General features: G+C 50.4%; 2 protein-coding genes and 1 non-coding gene across 8 annotated transcripts; 1 reads left to right on the top strand and 2 right to left on the bottom strand.

Moving 5' to 3' along the window:
- The first annotated feature begins 26 nt into the window (after nucleotides 1-26).
- On the top strand, nucleotides 27-9,867 carry LOC129686976 (heterogeneous nuclear ribonucleoprotein C-like). Of its 6 annotated transcripts, XM_055621217.1 has the most exons (5): nucleotides 27-81; nucleotides 3,033-3,104; nucleotides 6,948-7,102; nucleotides 7,244-7,365; nucleotides 9,316-9,867. In XM_055621217.1, the coding sequence occupies exons 2-5, from the start codon at nucleotides 3,040-3,042 to the stop codon at nucleotides 9,349-9,351; spliced, it is 378 nt and encodes a 125-aa protein (XP_055477192.1). In that variant the 5' UTR covers nucleotides 27-81; nucleotides 3,033-3,039; the 3' UTR covers nucleotides 9,352-9,867. The 6 variants fall into 6 exon arrangements, 4 of the variants coding, with proteins under 4 accessions (XP_055477192.1, XP_055477190.1, XP_055477189.1 ...); XM_055621215.1 differs by lacking the exons at nucleotides 27-81; nucleotides 3,033-3,104 and adding an exon at nucleotides 5,525-5,724 and having other exon boundaries at nucleotides 7,247-7,365; XM_055621214.1 differs by lacking the exons at nucleotides 27-81; nucleotides 3,033-3,104 and adding an exon at nucleotides 5,525-5,724.
- Trnag-gcc (transfer RNA glycine (anticodon GCC)) lies at nucleotides 5,466-5,536 on the bottom strand. The gene has a single exon. It is a non-coding gene; the product is annotated as a tRNA-Gly (tRNA).
- Nucleotides 9,868-10,811: 944 nt separating the features above from the next.
- On the bottom strand, nucleotides 10,812-12,788 carry Exosc6 (exosome component 6). The gene has a single exon (XM_055620847.1). It carries the CDS (start codon nucleotides 12,039-12,041, stop codon nucleotides 11,223-11,225), a length of 819 nt encoding a protein of 272 aa, XP_055476822.1. The 5' UTR covers nucleotides 12,042-12,788; the 3' UTR covers nucleotides 10,812-11,222.
- Between the last annotated feature and the right edge of the window lie 21 nt (nucleotides 12,789-12,809).

The following is a 12,809-nucleotide window of genomic DNA, read 5'->3' as shown; positions in this document are numbered from 1 at the left end:
TAGGAAAAATACAGGTTATTCAGTTGGCATGCACTGGCTAATGCATCAGAAAGATTTTGTGCTTCATAGTGGATTTTCATAGTAAGTTCTGGAAAGCTTACGGGGCCCGACTTACCATATGCCTGTCTCTGTGGAATTTCATCTGGGGACTTTGTTTTATTTTATTTTATTTTATTTTCATGATGTGGCAAACTTATCTAGGTCAGGGTGTTTGTTTATCCAAGACTACATAAATTCTGTACGCTGCCAGGTGTGGTGGTTCAATCCTGTAATTCCAGCACTCAGAAGGCTGAGGCTGGAGGAATTCAATTATCTCAGCCAACCTGGGCAACATCGTAAGTTCAAGGCCAGCGTGGGCCATAGCGTAAGACTCCCCCCACCCGCCAGACAGGGTTTCTCTCTGTAGCCGTGGCTGTCCTAAAGCTCATTCTGTAGACCAGGCTGGCCTGGAACTCACAGAGATCGGCCTGCCTCAAGACTCTGTGTTAAAAATAGCTGAATAAATAGATGAATGCAGTGGTTTACGCCTGTCCCAGCACTCCGGGAGGCAGAGGCAGGCAGATCTCTGAGTTTGAGGCCAGCCTGGTCTAGAGAAACCCTGTCTCGAAAAACCCACAAATAAAGAAATAAACAAGTTAATTAATAAATAGGGCCAGCAAGATAACTCAGCAGATGAAGTTCAATCCCTGGGACTCACTGGTGGGAGGCGCTAGCTGACTCCGGTAAGCTGTCCTCTGCCTGCCGCATGCACAGGCACATTAAATAAATACAAATAGCCACACATCCTTTCTGTATTGGGGGAACTGATAAGAAGCAATGGGAACTGGATCCGGTGCTTTCGAAAGTTTCTGCTTGTAACCCCGGTTTAGTGTCATAGATCTGTGATCTCAGTGTTCAGGGATCTAAGGCAAAAAGATTCTGTATTCTGGGCCAACCTGAACTACATAGTAAGGGAGTCCGAGAGGTCGCATTCTGCCTCTCCAGGGTAACGAGAGAAACAACACCTGTTGGGATAATCTTGTCATGCTCTGTGTAGAGGTTGTCTTCGCATTATTCAAATACTGGTTTCTGTACAGGCAGAGAGTTGACTTCAGTATGATCTTTGTACCTTTATGGCAGGAGCCATTAGGTCCTGCAAAGCTCTGCAGTTAATGGGTTCTTTGTTCTAAGGGACCACAGGATTAACTGCCTTACCACACATGCCGTGGACTGCTGAAGCCCTTTCCCTTAATACTAGCTGGATTTTCACTGTCCCCTGGCTACTTACCAGCGTTAAATTGCCAACTAGCTTCTACAGGGCTTCTAACTACTCCACATATTCTTGGTCCTGTATTTGTATGAATCTTGGTTGTAAGCTATAGAAACTAATTCTGACAACTCTAAGCAGAAATGAGTCTGTGGAAGACATTTGTTAGCTCCAGGACTATGGGAGAGTAAGAAGATCAGATCTGTAAGGGACTGCATGGTACAGCTGGCTTCGTGAAGATCCCATTGCCTCTGCTAGGCTCAGTAGCTACACCTGACACCACAAAAGTGGAACAGAGATGCAACCATCTTTGAAAGCTGGGTCTATGGGTCTGATTGGAAGTCCTAATGTGCCCAGGCCCTAACTTTAAGGAAGGCTGGGAAAGGAAGTTAGAGAGAAGTATTTACAGCTTCTTTCAGGAATGTAGGCTCTGTCTCAGCTTGGGTCCACATGATAAGAAACAGAATCCTGCAAGTTGTGTCCCAGCTTTCTGGTTGGGACACAACTATTTTAGTTCATCCATTGAGAAGACACTCCTGAGTGTTTAAGTACATGTGACATAAATCTACATGAAAAAAGAAAAAGAAAGTTGTGGCCAGGCGCCTCCTTTAGACCCAACACTTGGGGGTTGGGAACAGGAAAATTGCTGGAACTTTTTGGCTGCCAGTCTAGCTCCAGTTTCAGCGAGAAACACCCAGACACACCTCTCTCTCTCTCTCTCTCTCTCTCTCTCTCTCTCTCTTGCCACACTCAATGTGAGCCAAGAGGTTGTTTAGAATTTAAGATGTTTTTTCTTGGTGTGGTGGTCAATGCCTGTGGCTTTGTGGTGGCTAACTAGGGTAAGACAGTTGTGACTTAGAAACCAGCCTGGTCTCCTAAGTAAGACTCTGTCTTATACAAAACGGAAGAAGAAAGCAGAGCAGAAAGTAGAGGGCCCAGAACGGGAGGCAGCACAGCCAGCATTCTCTAGAAATTGAACTATGGGCAGGGGGTGATTAGAAATGCCAGCGATGCTTATGAAATATAATAAAGTAAATTAAACGTATCTGTAGTCTAGGCTGACCTTAAACTCTCCATTCTCCTTGTCCAGCCTTCAGAGTGCACGGGTGTTCACCTCCTTTGTGTTAAAAAAAAAACAAAACAAAACAAAAAACAAAAAAACCCCCACAACTGTCTGGAAAAAAAAAGTCCCCTTTTCAGGCCAGCGAGATGGCTCAGTGCTTGTCTGGCTTGACTAGCTGAGTTTTATCCTTGTGACCCCAGCACGTTGGTCCACCTTCGTATACACTCTGTGGTGTGTGCTCCACCCCAATAATAAAAAAAAATAATTTCAAAAAGTTCCTTTGGTTTCTGGCTCCCAGTAACCCGGCTCTCTGGGGCTTAGCCCAGAAACAGGTGCTGAGTGTGGGCCTGGTGATGGTGGCTAGTGCCGGGGTGGCCTGCACAGGCGCTCTCCCTCCCTGGCTGGTAGCAGGAGGACAAAGAAAGTTAACCCAGCCCAGGGCGGGGTGTTTTCTCAGAGGACACAAGGACCATTCTTCCTTCTGCCTTTTGACGGTACCTCCCTAAACTCCAGGGCCTGGGCTATGGGTTTGGGTCAAGGAAACAGTGCCACTTTGCCAGCCCAGGATTCCAGGATGATTCCCTGGAGCCCCAGCACAGACCTAGACAGGGGCCGCTAGGGTTTGTCCAAGGCCAAGTTGACCGCTGATGAGTGCACATGACCCACCCTCCTGTGGCTCTTTTTCATCCCCTCACCTCTGCTCCTCTCTTCTCTCACCGTCAGATCCAACATGGCTGCAGAGCCCCAGCCTGGCCGTCGAGGCCAGAAGAGGCCACAGGACAGGACCATCTTCTGGTGAGTTTATCCTGTCAGCAAGGGAGGCTGGTTGCTCACTTGTATGAATTCCCCTGAGATGGGAAAAGGAATCTAGAAGGTTCCCTAAGTGTGCTGCCCACCCAGCACCTCAGGATGCTCAGTCCTGCGACTTATTCCTGAGCCTCAGGCTTTGTCCCTGACTAAGGGAAATGACAAAGTGCATGCCACACTATCAGGATGACACAACCTGACATCCTCCTGTCTCAGGGAGTCCTCCAAGGAGAACCTCTCCTCTGGGAAATCAGAAACTTTTTTTTTTTTCCTAAATATAGATGTTTGGTAACCTTTCTTGATGGCATCTTGTCCTTAGCTTGGCACACCTGAAACAATTTTTAGAAAAACTTCTCTTTTTGTTGTGCTTTAGAATTTTAAAAAATTACACTTATTAATTTGCATGTGCGTTCATGCATGTGTATATATGTATGTGTGTGTGTGTCCATGCATACAAGTGTACATGTACATGATTCTGGCTTCTGTGTGGAAATCAGAGGACAACTTGCAAGACTTGGTTTTCTCCTTCACCTGTGTGGGTCCTGGGGGTCAAACTCAGGCTGTCAGTGTTGGTGACATGTACCTGTACCCCCTGAATCACCTCACCATCCTCTTGTTTTGTATGTGTGTTTATATGTCTTTTATTTTACTTATTTATTTTTTGATTTTTATTGAGACAGGGTTTCTCTGTGTAGCTCTGGCTGTCCTAGAACTCTCTTTGTAGACCAGGCTGTCCATGAATTCACAGAGATCGGGCTGCCTCTGCTTCCTGAGTGCTAGGATTAAAGGCTATTTTATTTATTTTAAAGACAGTATTTTTTTAATTCTTTAAGAGTTTCATACATGTATACAATGTATAATGATCATTTCTAGTCACCACTAACTCCCTTCATCTTCTCCTAATGCCCCCATCCCATATCTCTTCCTTCCTCTCATTCATTCATTCATTCATTCATTCATTCATTCATTTAATGTTAAAACAGGATCTACGTAGCTCTGGCTGGCCTCAAACTCACAGAGATCTTCCCGCCTCTGTCTCTCAAGTGTTGGGATTGAAGCTTTGGGTAAACCCTTCCTGGAGACAATGAGTACAGCAAGGACTATCTCCCTAAACCAAAAATCTATTCACTATATAATCCTTGGATAGGGGACATATCAGATATTAAAATAATAACAGGCTGGGTATAGTGGTGCCTGCCTTTACTCCTAGCACTTGGGAGGTAGAGGCAGGCAGATCTCTGAATTAGAGGCCAGTGCAGCCTACAGAGTGAGTTCCAAGACAGCCAGGGTTACAGAGAAACCCCGTTTTGAAAAACCAAACCAACTAAACGAATAAATAACAAAAAGAACAGAGTTGGTGAGATGGTTCAGTAGGTAATGGTTCTTGCCACCAAGACTGACACTTTGAGTTCAGCTCCTAGGACCAAGGACACTAAGCTACTTTGCTGAAAGGTTCACAAGCCAACAATCATGCTCGTTGTTTTGTTGTTGTTTTAACGTAGCCATTTTGAGGCTAGTGGGACCTGTTCAGTTCTTGACACTGCTGTTGTTAATCCGTATTTTCCTGGCCTGGGAGGCTTGGCTGCAATCCTGTTAGCCTCTGTTGGGGCACTTTAAGGGAAAAGTAGTTGCCTGTGGCGGTGTAAGAGGTAGTGAGCCTGTCCGGCAGGGACTCAGGCTCTGTCCAGAAGGGCTTCTGGGCCTTCAAGACTTGCGCTGAGGCAGGCAGAAGTGACTTCCGTTGGGACTGGTGGAGTCTTATGAGGGCCACCAAGTTTTTCCCCAGTTAATGGCAACAGCGTAGTCAGTCTGACCCTCTTGGTTTCGATTGCCCTCAGAAAAGGACCAGATTCCCGGGCATGCGCTTTTCTGAGCACTGAGAAGCTGAACTGCCTCTCGTGGATGTGGTCCACACGGAGGGAATGACGTGGGGAAAGGCATGGTCCACACGGGTGCCTTCCTTTTCCAAAGCAGAGCTCTGGGAGGTAGTCTAGTTTTTGCCTATAGAGACATCTACAAAACGTTATATTTTAGGTTTCTTAATTTCCCCCTCTCTCTTAATTTTCTTTTTTTTTTTTTTCTTCTTCCTTTCCTTTCTTCTTTCTCTGTGTGGGAAACCTCAAGTTTTTAGACAGACTGCAGTCATTAGCCCCAGTGAAACCAGATTGCTCCTCTTGGAAGAAAAAGGAAAAGCCAAAGACGGGTGGGAGGGAAGAAGGGTGTCATTGCGCTCAGCGCAGCGAAAGGAACTAACTGTATGCTGGGAGGCTCCTGCCTGTTTGCCACAGGCAAGGCTATAGAAGTAACCCTGTTTCTCTTTTCTAACTGCTTAAAAAAATATTTAGGCCGTGCATTGGCCGGGAATCGAACCCGGGCCTCCCGCGTGGCAGGCGAGAATTCTACCACTGAACCACCAATGCTCACTGGCTGGGAGGGGATCTTGCTGGTTGGGATGTTTAGTCTCTTCCATGTCTAAAGCGCTCAGTGTGAACTGCGCCTGCTCATTCTCTTTCTCCCTCCCACCCGCCGGAATCCGGAGCCGTCCTGGACCGCCCACCTCGACCTCTGAAGCCAGGAAGCAGAGATGGCCGGAAATCCCATCACAGCGGTGGGGACCGTGCAGGCTCGAGGGGCAGATGGGCAACCTACCCTTCACTCGGCCCTCGGAGCCTGCTTTTGAGCTGGGCACGTAGGGCGACAGCAGCAGGAAGTTGTTTCTTAAGTTTAGACCGAACTCCCAACTCCATGTGCTCACCCAGACAGGACCCAACGCTTTGTGTATTCGCACGTTCGACACCCACTAGTCTGCAGAGACGCTTCAGCCCTCCCTGTGAAGAGAGGGGAGGCCGCCCTATGAGCCTGGTATCTCTTAGGAGCTCGCCGTCTTCCACGGCCTGCAGCCGGCGGCAGGTGGCCTGGCGGCAGCCTTATCCCTTCCTTCTGGCTCTCTGACCTCTGCTTTCTGGCAGTTCCCACGCCGGGATTAAAGTCTCTACACCCACACTGCGACCTTGGGCTCTGGCTTAACTCTTCCCCTTTCATCCTTTGCCGGACCAAGATCCCGAAGATCAGCAGTCCCTGGCTCAGACAGAAGGGCCTTTGGAGGGCCAGGCTCTGGCTAGACAGCCGGGTACAGCCGGTTTTCCCCCTCCTGCCGCTTGGAACCTGGGGTGGGGCGGGGGCGGGGATTAAGAGTCCAATCAGGGAGAAGCTGGTTTGCTGTGTTCTCCCTGACATTCAAAGGAAGGGCTGCAGGAAAAGGTTGGATGGACCGGAGTCCACAGCCTCAGTCAGCTGCGTGGAGTTTGAGGCCAACCGAAGAAAGGAAGAAAGAAAGGAAGTGTAGTGACAATTATGGAACTTTGGTTTCTTTAAAAACACAGAAATAGTATAAGAATTTGTTTTTGTTTTAATCCCAGGTGTGGGGACGTGGGGCTGCTTCGGACCGTCAGCTCCGAGTTGCCTCATGCTCTAGCAGAGGCATGGTTTGGCCAGTTGAAAATAGTTTGAGGGATTGTGTGTCGTTTGGAATTCTGGGACCTTTCCAGAGGGTATATAAATGCTAGAGCCGCCAAGAGGTGGAGGGGCTGGTGTTGGTGATTCGGGGAGGTTGTTTGTGGTTCGCTCTCTCAAGCTCAGCGGAGGGCCAGGCAGACTGGGGTTCCCCCTCCTCAGTTGTACGTATAGTTCAACTGTGACTTGAACTACGTGGCGAGTTGAATACGAAGGCATACCCTACTAGTTGATGGGTGGGTCTTGCCAGCAGTGTCCTGGGGTAGGGTGAGGTGGAGCCGGGTGTATTGACTTCTCCCTCCTGTCCTGTCTCTTTAGGGTAGAGGTAAGCAAGAGGATCCTGCTACTCACCAACAAAGTGCCAGCCGAGAGCCATAGGACTGGAAGGACTCGGCTAGGTGCAGGGGTCAAGAACACCTACAGCCCTTACAAGGCCTGCAGGAACAGTCCTCTGCCCCTGGGCCGGGTGAAAGGTGAGTAAGGGGTACAGCCCTCAGCTTCAGTGCTAGGGAGGCGTTGGGTCGTCTTATCTGACAGGAGGGAAGGCTAGAAAGCCCCTGCAGTACCGCTTTCAGTCTCTGTGGCCATGTGCTCATCAACCCTGCCCCTCTCAGCAGTACAGACTGAGGAGCTTGATTCCATCAGGAGGGAGCTGAGCAGCATCAAAGCCCAGGTGGACAGCCTGCTGGAGAGTCTGGAGTCCATGGAGCAGCAGAGGGATCAGCACACAGCTCAGGTACTCAAGAGGTGACCAGGCCACTCCCTCCATGGGTCCGTTTTCTTCAGATCCTGAAGATGCCAGTGCACTGGGATCCTTCTGTCTTTGGATTTCTCTTGACTGTAGACCTCTTTTACCAGCATGGTACTTCTCCTTCATTTCTCCTGGCTGTTCCCAAGGCCAGAGGGCCTCTGTGACCCCTGGGTTGTCCCAGTACCCTCCAGACATCTGGAGCTGAAGCAGCTGTCTCATTCTCCCTCTTCTTCTCTGGAGTTCTAGATGACTGCTAGGCTCCTGACTTGAGTCAGGACCGCCAAACTTTGACTGTTGATTCTCTAGGGAAGAGAACAGGTGTCCTGGAAGTGAGGGCTCCTCATGCAGAAATACAGAGCCCCAAAGAGTGTCCAGGGGCCAGAGGGCCTACTGAGAGGCAGAGAGCTCAGTGCAACACACAGACAAGGGACAATCAGTGAATGTTCTTCACCCTCTATGTGTTTGGGTTCTGGTGGCCTCTCTGTGAGTGAAGACAGGGCGCTTTGGTTACATAGGAACTTACAGAAGGGTACAGACAGGCTTACCATCTGTGCCCAAGAGCAGTGCTAGGACAGTCATTTCTCTCCCTCCTCTGCTTCTTATTCCCTTGAGTCTGTAAAATTCAAAGTTTTTATTTATGCCCATTCTTGCTCTGAATGACAGGGAGACAGACTTTTACATTTCTTAAACACTTCAGGCACCATAGCTGGGCAGATATGCAGCTATTCGAACACCTGCCATCTTAGTCTTGCTCTGGCACCTGCTTCTTCATCCATGCTCCAATGGTGACTCCTCTCTCTGGTCCCCACCTGGGACCCCCTTGTTCTCCCTGGACCTGGAAGTCCCACCTTAACTCTCCTGCTCAGCTATAGGCTGTTCAGCTCTATATTTGACCAATCAGAAGGTGATGGAGAACAATGTTTACAAAACACTGACACATTCACAAAAATGACAATGCCGAAGTCTGCCCAAATCAAATCTGCAAGGCACAGAAATCAGCCTTTGAATAATACAGTCTTTACACAGTGTACAAAAACATCCTGACAACCCGGGCTCCGTTGACTCAGCTATATATACCAAGGGCTTCTGCCAGATGTCCTGGGTTGAAATACTATCTTCTGGAAAGGAGACAAAGAAACTCTAACTTTGTAGAATATGTTCCATATGCCAGGCACACCCCAGGCTTGTTAAAATTTGACTTTCTGAGCCAGGTGGTGGTGGTAAATGTGTTTAATCACAGTATGAGGCAGAGTTTGAGGCCAGCCTGGTCTACAGTGAGTTCCAGGACAGCCAGGGATACAAAGTGAAATCCTGTCTCAAAACAAAAAGGAAAAAAAGAAAAAAAAAAAAATTCCTTTTTCTGGCCTCATCCCGTTGGTTGCCTCAGGATCTTGAGTATGCATTGTTCCTTGCTCCCCAGGGAAGCTACAGAATACTAATGTTCCTAAATTGAGACAATCCAAATCTGGACTGATAATGGCCCTTTGGATAGTAGTAAAGAGCCTAAGTCTTCTCTGCTCTCCTCTATCTTCCTCCATTACCAATGCCTCACACTGCTTCCCAAATCTGTCAGGGTTGGTAGTGATGAATCCCCTCATGACTCCTTGTCTAACCCCGGCTGATGGGCTCAGGAGGATCCTCGATGGCCCCTACGGCCTGAGTCACAACTACCATGGAAAAAGAATGGTCTACAGGAAAGAATGTTTGCTCTTGCCTGCTGGTTCTGGGTTTCCAGGCTTCAGTGTAGTGGGTATGCTCAGCACGGACAATCTCCAGCTCCCTTCTTATCCCCCGAAGAATCCAGAATAGCCTCAGACTTGCCAAAGGTCCAAGACGGGGAGGAGGGGAATTTTGGGAACCAGATTTTAGCAGGTGGCCTTCTCTCCTAGGCTGGGCCTCCCACCCTAAGCCAGCCTCTCCTGTTATTTTCTACAGGTGAAGAATCAAGCATTGGACCAGTATAGCCAGTAGAGGATGGGAAGCCTTCCAGATTCAGCTGTTACTTCTTGGGTGGCTTGTTTCCTTGTCTTGTATTTTTGTAAGGCTCCTGGTCACACCCATGCAACCTAAAGTAAACTTTCTGGAGCCTGGGCATTGCAAGTGCTGAAGCACGGTCCAGCTAGCCCACCCAGGAAACCTCCTGGTAGCTGTTAAGTGTAACTTCTGAGCTCTCTTCCATGAGTACTGATGTGGGCAGGGTAGGGAAGGCACACAGACCAGCAGAATCACATCATCCCCACTGAACTGAGATGGTCTTGCAAGAGGCACCCAAGAGTGCCGAGCCCAATACAGACTGCTTTATTTTCCTCCTTCCCCACACACCACTAAACCTTGTGGTGTGGAGACTTTTCTGCAGAGAAAATGGTGGAAACACACTTATGTTCCTACAGTGTTATGTTATGTTCCTTACCATGTGGTAAGGTGTCACTGTATGCCCCCTTTCAGCTAAACCCACCATGTACCCTGCAAAGCCATAAACCATTCTTCAGAGCAAAATAACTTGTGTCTTGTTTTTATCTTGAGTCTCACTATCATTAATACGAATTTCAGATCTGCTCTACAAAGTCATGTAAAAAGGAAAAAAATGCATTTCTTCCTCCCGGTCAGGGTCTTCTTTACCTGGTCCTCATAAGCTGAGCAGACCCCTGGGATACCTAAATTTAATAATCTCATACAGCTTCCTCCAATTCAGCCCTACGTGAAGATCAGGACAAGCCCCTACACTCCCGGTCAGTCAAGCCAGGGCCGCCTTAAGGAACAGCCAGGCTGTAAATGGTGTCATGGTACTTAGATGCTTTTACTCTTGAGTCCACTGCTGCCCTGAACCTTGTTCCCTGGAGCAAAGACTGGACAGGTGACACCAGGTCATGAGGTCAGCATAGGCCTCCACTTTTCTTCCCCCCTTTGCAACAGGGTTTCTCTAAGTAGCTCTGGCTGCCCTGGAACTCAAGAGATTCACCTGCCTCTCCCAACAACTGGCAGGGCACTTCTGAAAAGCCATGGAAACTTCTGGTTACGCTACTCTACTGGCCAAAGAAGGATGGGACCGGCCGTCCTTCCAGAGCATAATCCTTTCCAGTTACCCAACTCCTAGACATGGACCTGTCCTTTATAAAATTAAGGGGAGGAAAGGGGAGCACCAGGCTTCTGAAGCCATTTAACTCTCCCCAGTCTTTTTTTTTCGAGACGGGGTTTCTCTCTGTAGTCCCGGCTGTCCTTATCTCTTCAGTCTTATGCTGTCAGCAGCTGCCCTACACACAGTACCTGGGGCAGGTTCTCGTCCGAAGCACACTAACTCTTCTCACTTACAGTGAGCTAACAGGAACATTTAAGGCAGTACTGACTCGAGCCTTTGAAAACACAGACTTGACACACCCATGATCAGAACACCGTTTCTAACTCTAGCACCAAGAAAAACCACAACAGATGTATTTCCAGATATAAAAAAGGTTTTTATGTTTTACTCCGGGTAGTGAGAAGGCAAAGTCCCCTTGTCCATCCTCTCAGAAGAATCGGTTTATCGTATACTGGAGCTGATGGCTGGCTGGCCTGCACAGGGTCCATCCCTTACAGGACCATAGCCCCAGGTCTCATTTACCAGGTAAATCCTGGTAAGTCCTTTTCAACTTGGGAGTAAGGCTGCTTTCAACTTTCTCCAACCGGATCGTGTCTGTAAAGGCCCTTTTACCGTTCCAACACAGCTGTCCAGTGCTCTGATTCTGTGCGCGCCCCTCCCCGACTCTCGTTTCTTGGCTCTCAGCTTAGCGAGGTCAGGCGACCATCAGCGATGGTCCTTTTGGGAGAGAAGGATGATGGCAGTCCTCAGCACGTTGCTCAGGGTTTCAGGGCGGGGCGGCGGCACCCCTCCGGCGGGCAGCCCGCACCAAGCACTGCTGGAGAACCGGGTAGAGGCGCTGGCAGCCTTCCAGGCCCAGGCGCACCGCCTCGGTCCAACTCTCAGTCTGGCCGCCTTCTCCGCTGCCCAGTAACCCGGCCACCTGATTGAGAACCGGCATGAGCGCCACCGTGAGGCCGGCCGCAGAGTGCTCCTCCTCGAGCCGCGTGGGGTCCAGCAGCCAGGTAGGGGCGGGCCCCGGTGCGAGGCTCAGGCCGCAGCCCACTACCAAATCGTACATCTCCACTCCCGCGTCGGCCAAGGCGAGCGCGGCAGCCGTGAGCGCCGCGGCCAGCGCCGAGCCACCGTCCTCCAGCAGCAGCGCGGACACCTCGAGCTGAGCACGAGGGTAGCGCCCTAGGCGCACGGCGGGCTCCAGAGCCTCCTGCAGCGCCAGACCCAGCTCGCGGTCCTCGCCGCTGCCCTGGGGCGCGCGACGCCGGCGACCGGAGAAGGGCGCGCGGCGGAAGTCACAGAGTAGGCGGCCACGGAGGGCGGCCGGGGCTTCGCCGCCCGCCCCCGCAGGGCCGCCGCCGCGCTCGCCGCCCTCGGCCTGGCGCGGGCCCGACACGGCGCACAGCACCTTGGTACCTCCCGCCTCCAGGTAGGCCGAGCCCTTGGCCTGGCTCAGCAGCCCCGCGCGCGCGTACACCGGTCGTAGCCGCGTGGGGTCGCGGGCAGCGGGCGTCTCGTCCTCGTCGGCCGCGTACAGCTGCGGGGGCTGGGACTCCTCCGGCCCGCGGATGCGGCGGTGGTCTCCCGGCATGGCGTCCGCCGGCGCACGAGCCGCTTCCGCCGGCTAGGCTGCCTCGCGCACCGGCTCTTCCGCCCGCTTGAGATGCGCGCCCGCGCGAAGCCTATCGGGAGGTGGTAGCCGTCCCCACCGCCACTCAGCGGCGTGGAGGAAGTACGGCAAGGGACAGCAGGATTTCCTCGCTGTTGTATTCCTTAAATTTTGCATTCATACTCTTTTACATAAGCTTACTCAGGAAATTCTTTCTTCACTCCTGTACTCAGGCCCCCCAGCTGGCTTCAACACTTGTTTGATAAATGGATGGAATCTCTTCTGACACTGGAGATAAAATGTATGTATGTGTATATATATATATATATATATTTCTAAGTCCCAGAAATTGGCATAAGCAGGTAGTATCTCTTCCTCCCCCATACTACTGCCTCCAGACCCTGCTATTTATAGACTCTTTGACAAACTGCATTTTAGGCTAGGCCAGGGTCTTGAATCTACTTTAAGTCAAAGAAGCAGGGATGGGGTGGTTACTCAAGAGACACCTGCATGCCCATACCCCCTATATTAGCTGCCTGACTTCGGCAGCAGCTTCAAAGGCAGGCAGAGAAGGGACATGCACAGCATAAGACATTAGGAGGTTGTCCCAAGAGACTAACTACTAGAAGCAATTCGGTAGAAATCCCCCCAACCCCCTATATTGAATGCCTGTTTCGGCCCATCCATTCAGCCTCTGCTATCCCACGCTCCACTATGGTCTGGGGCTGAACCAGCTGGGACTGCGGCCTG

The sequence above is a fragment of the Psammomys obesus genome, unplaced genomic scaffold (genome assembly GCF_907164565.1).
Source record: "Psammomys obesus unplaced genomic scaffold, mPsaObe1.curated_primary_1811, whole genome shotgun sequence".
Lineage (NCBI taxonomy): Eukaryota > Metazoa > Chordata > Mammalia > Rodentia > Muridae > Psammomys > Psammomys obesus.
This window is presented reverse-complemented; position numbering and strand designations above follow the sequence as displayed.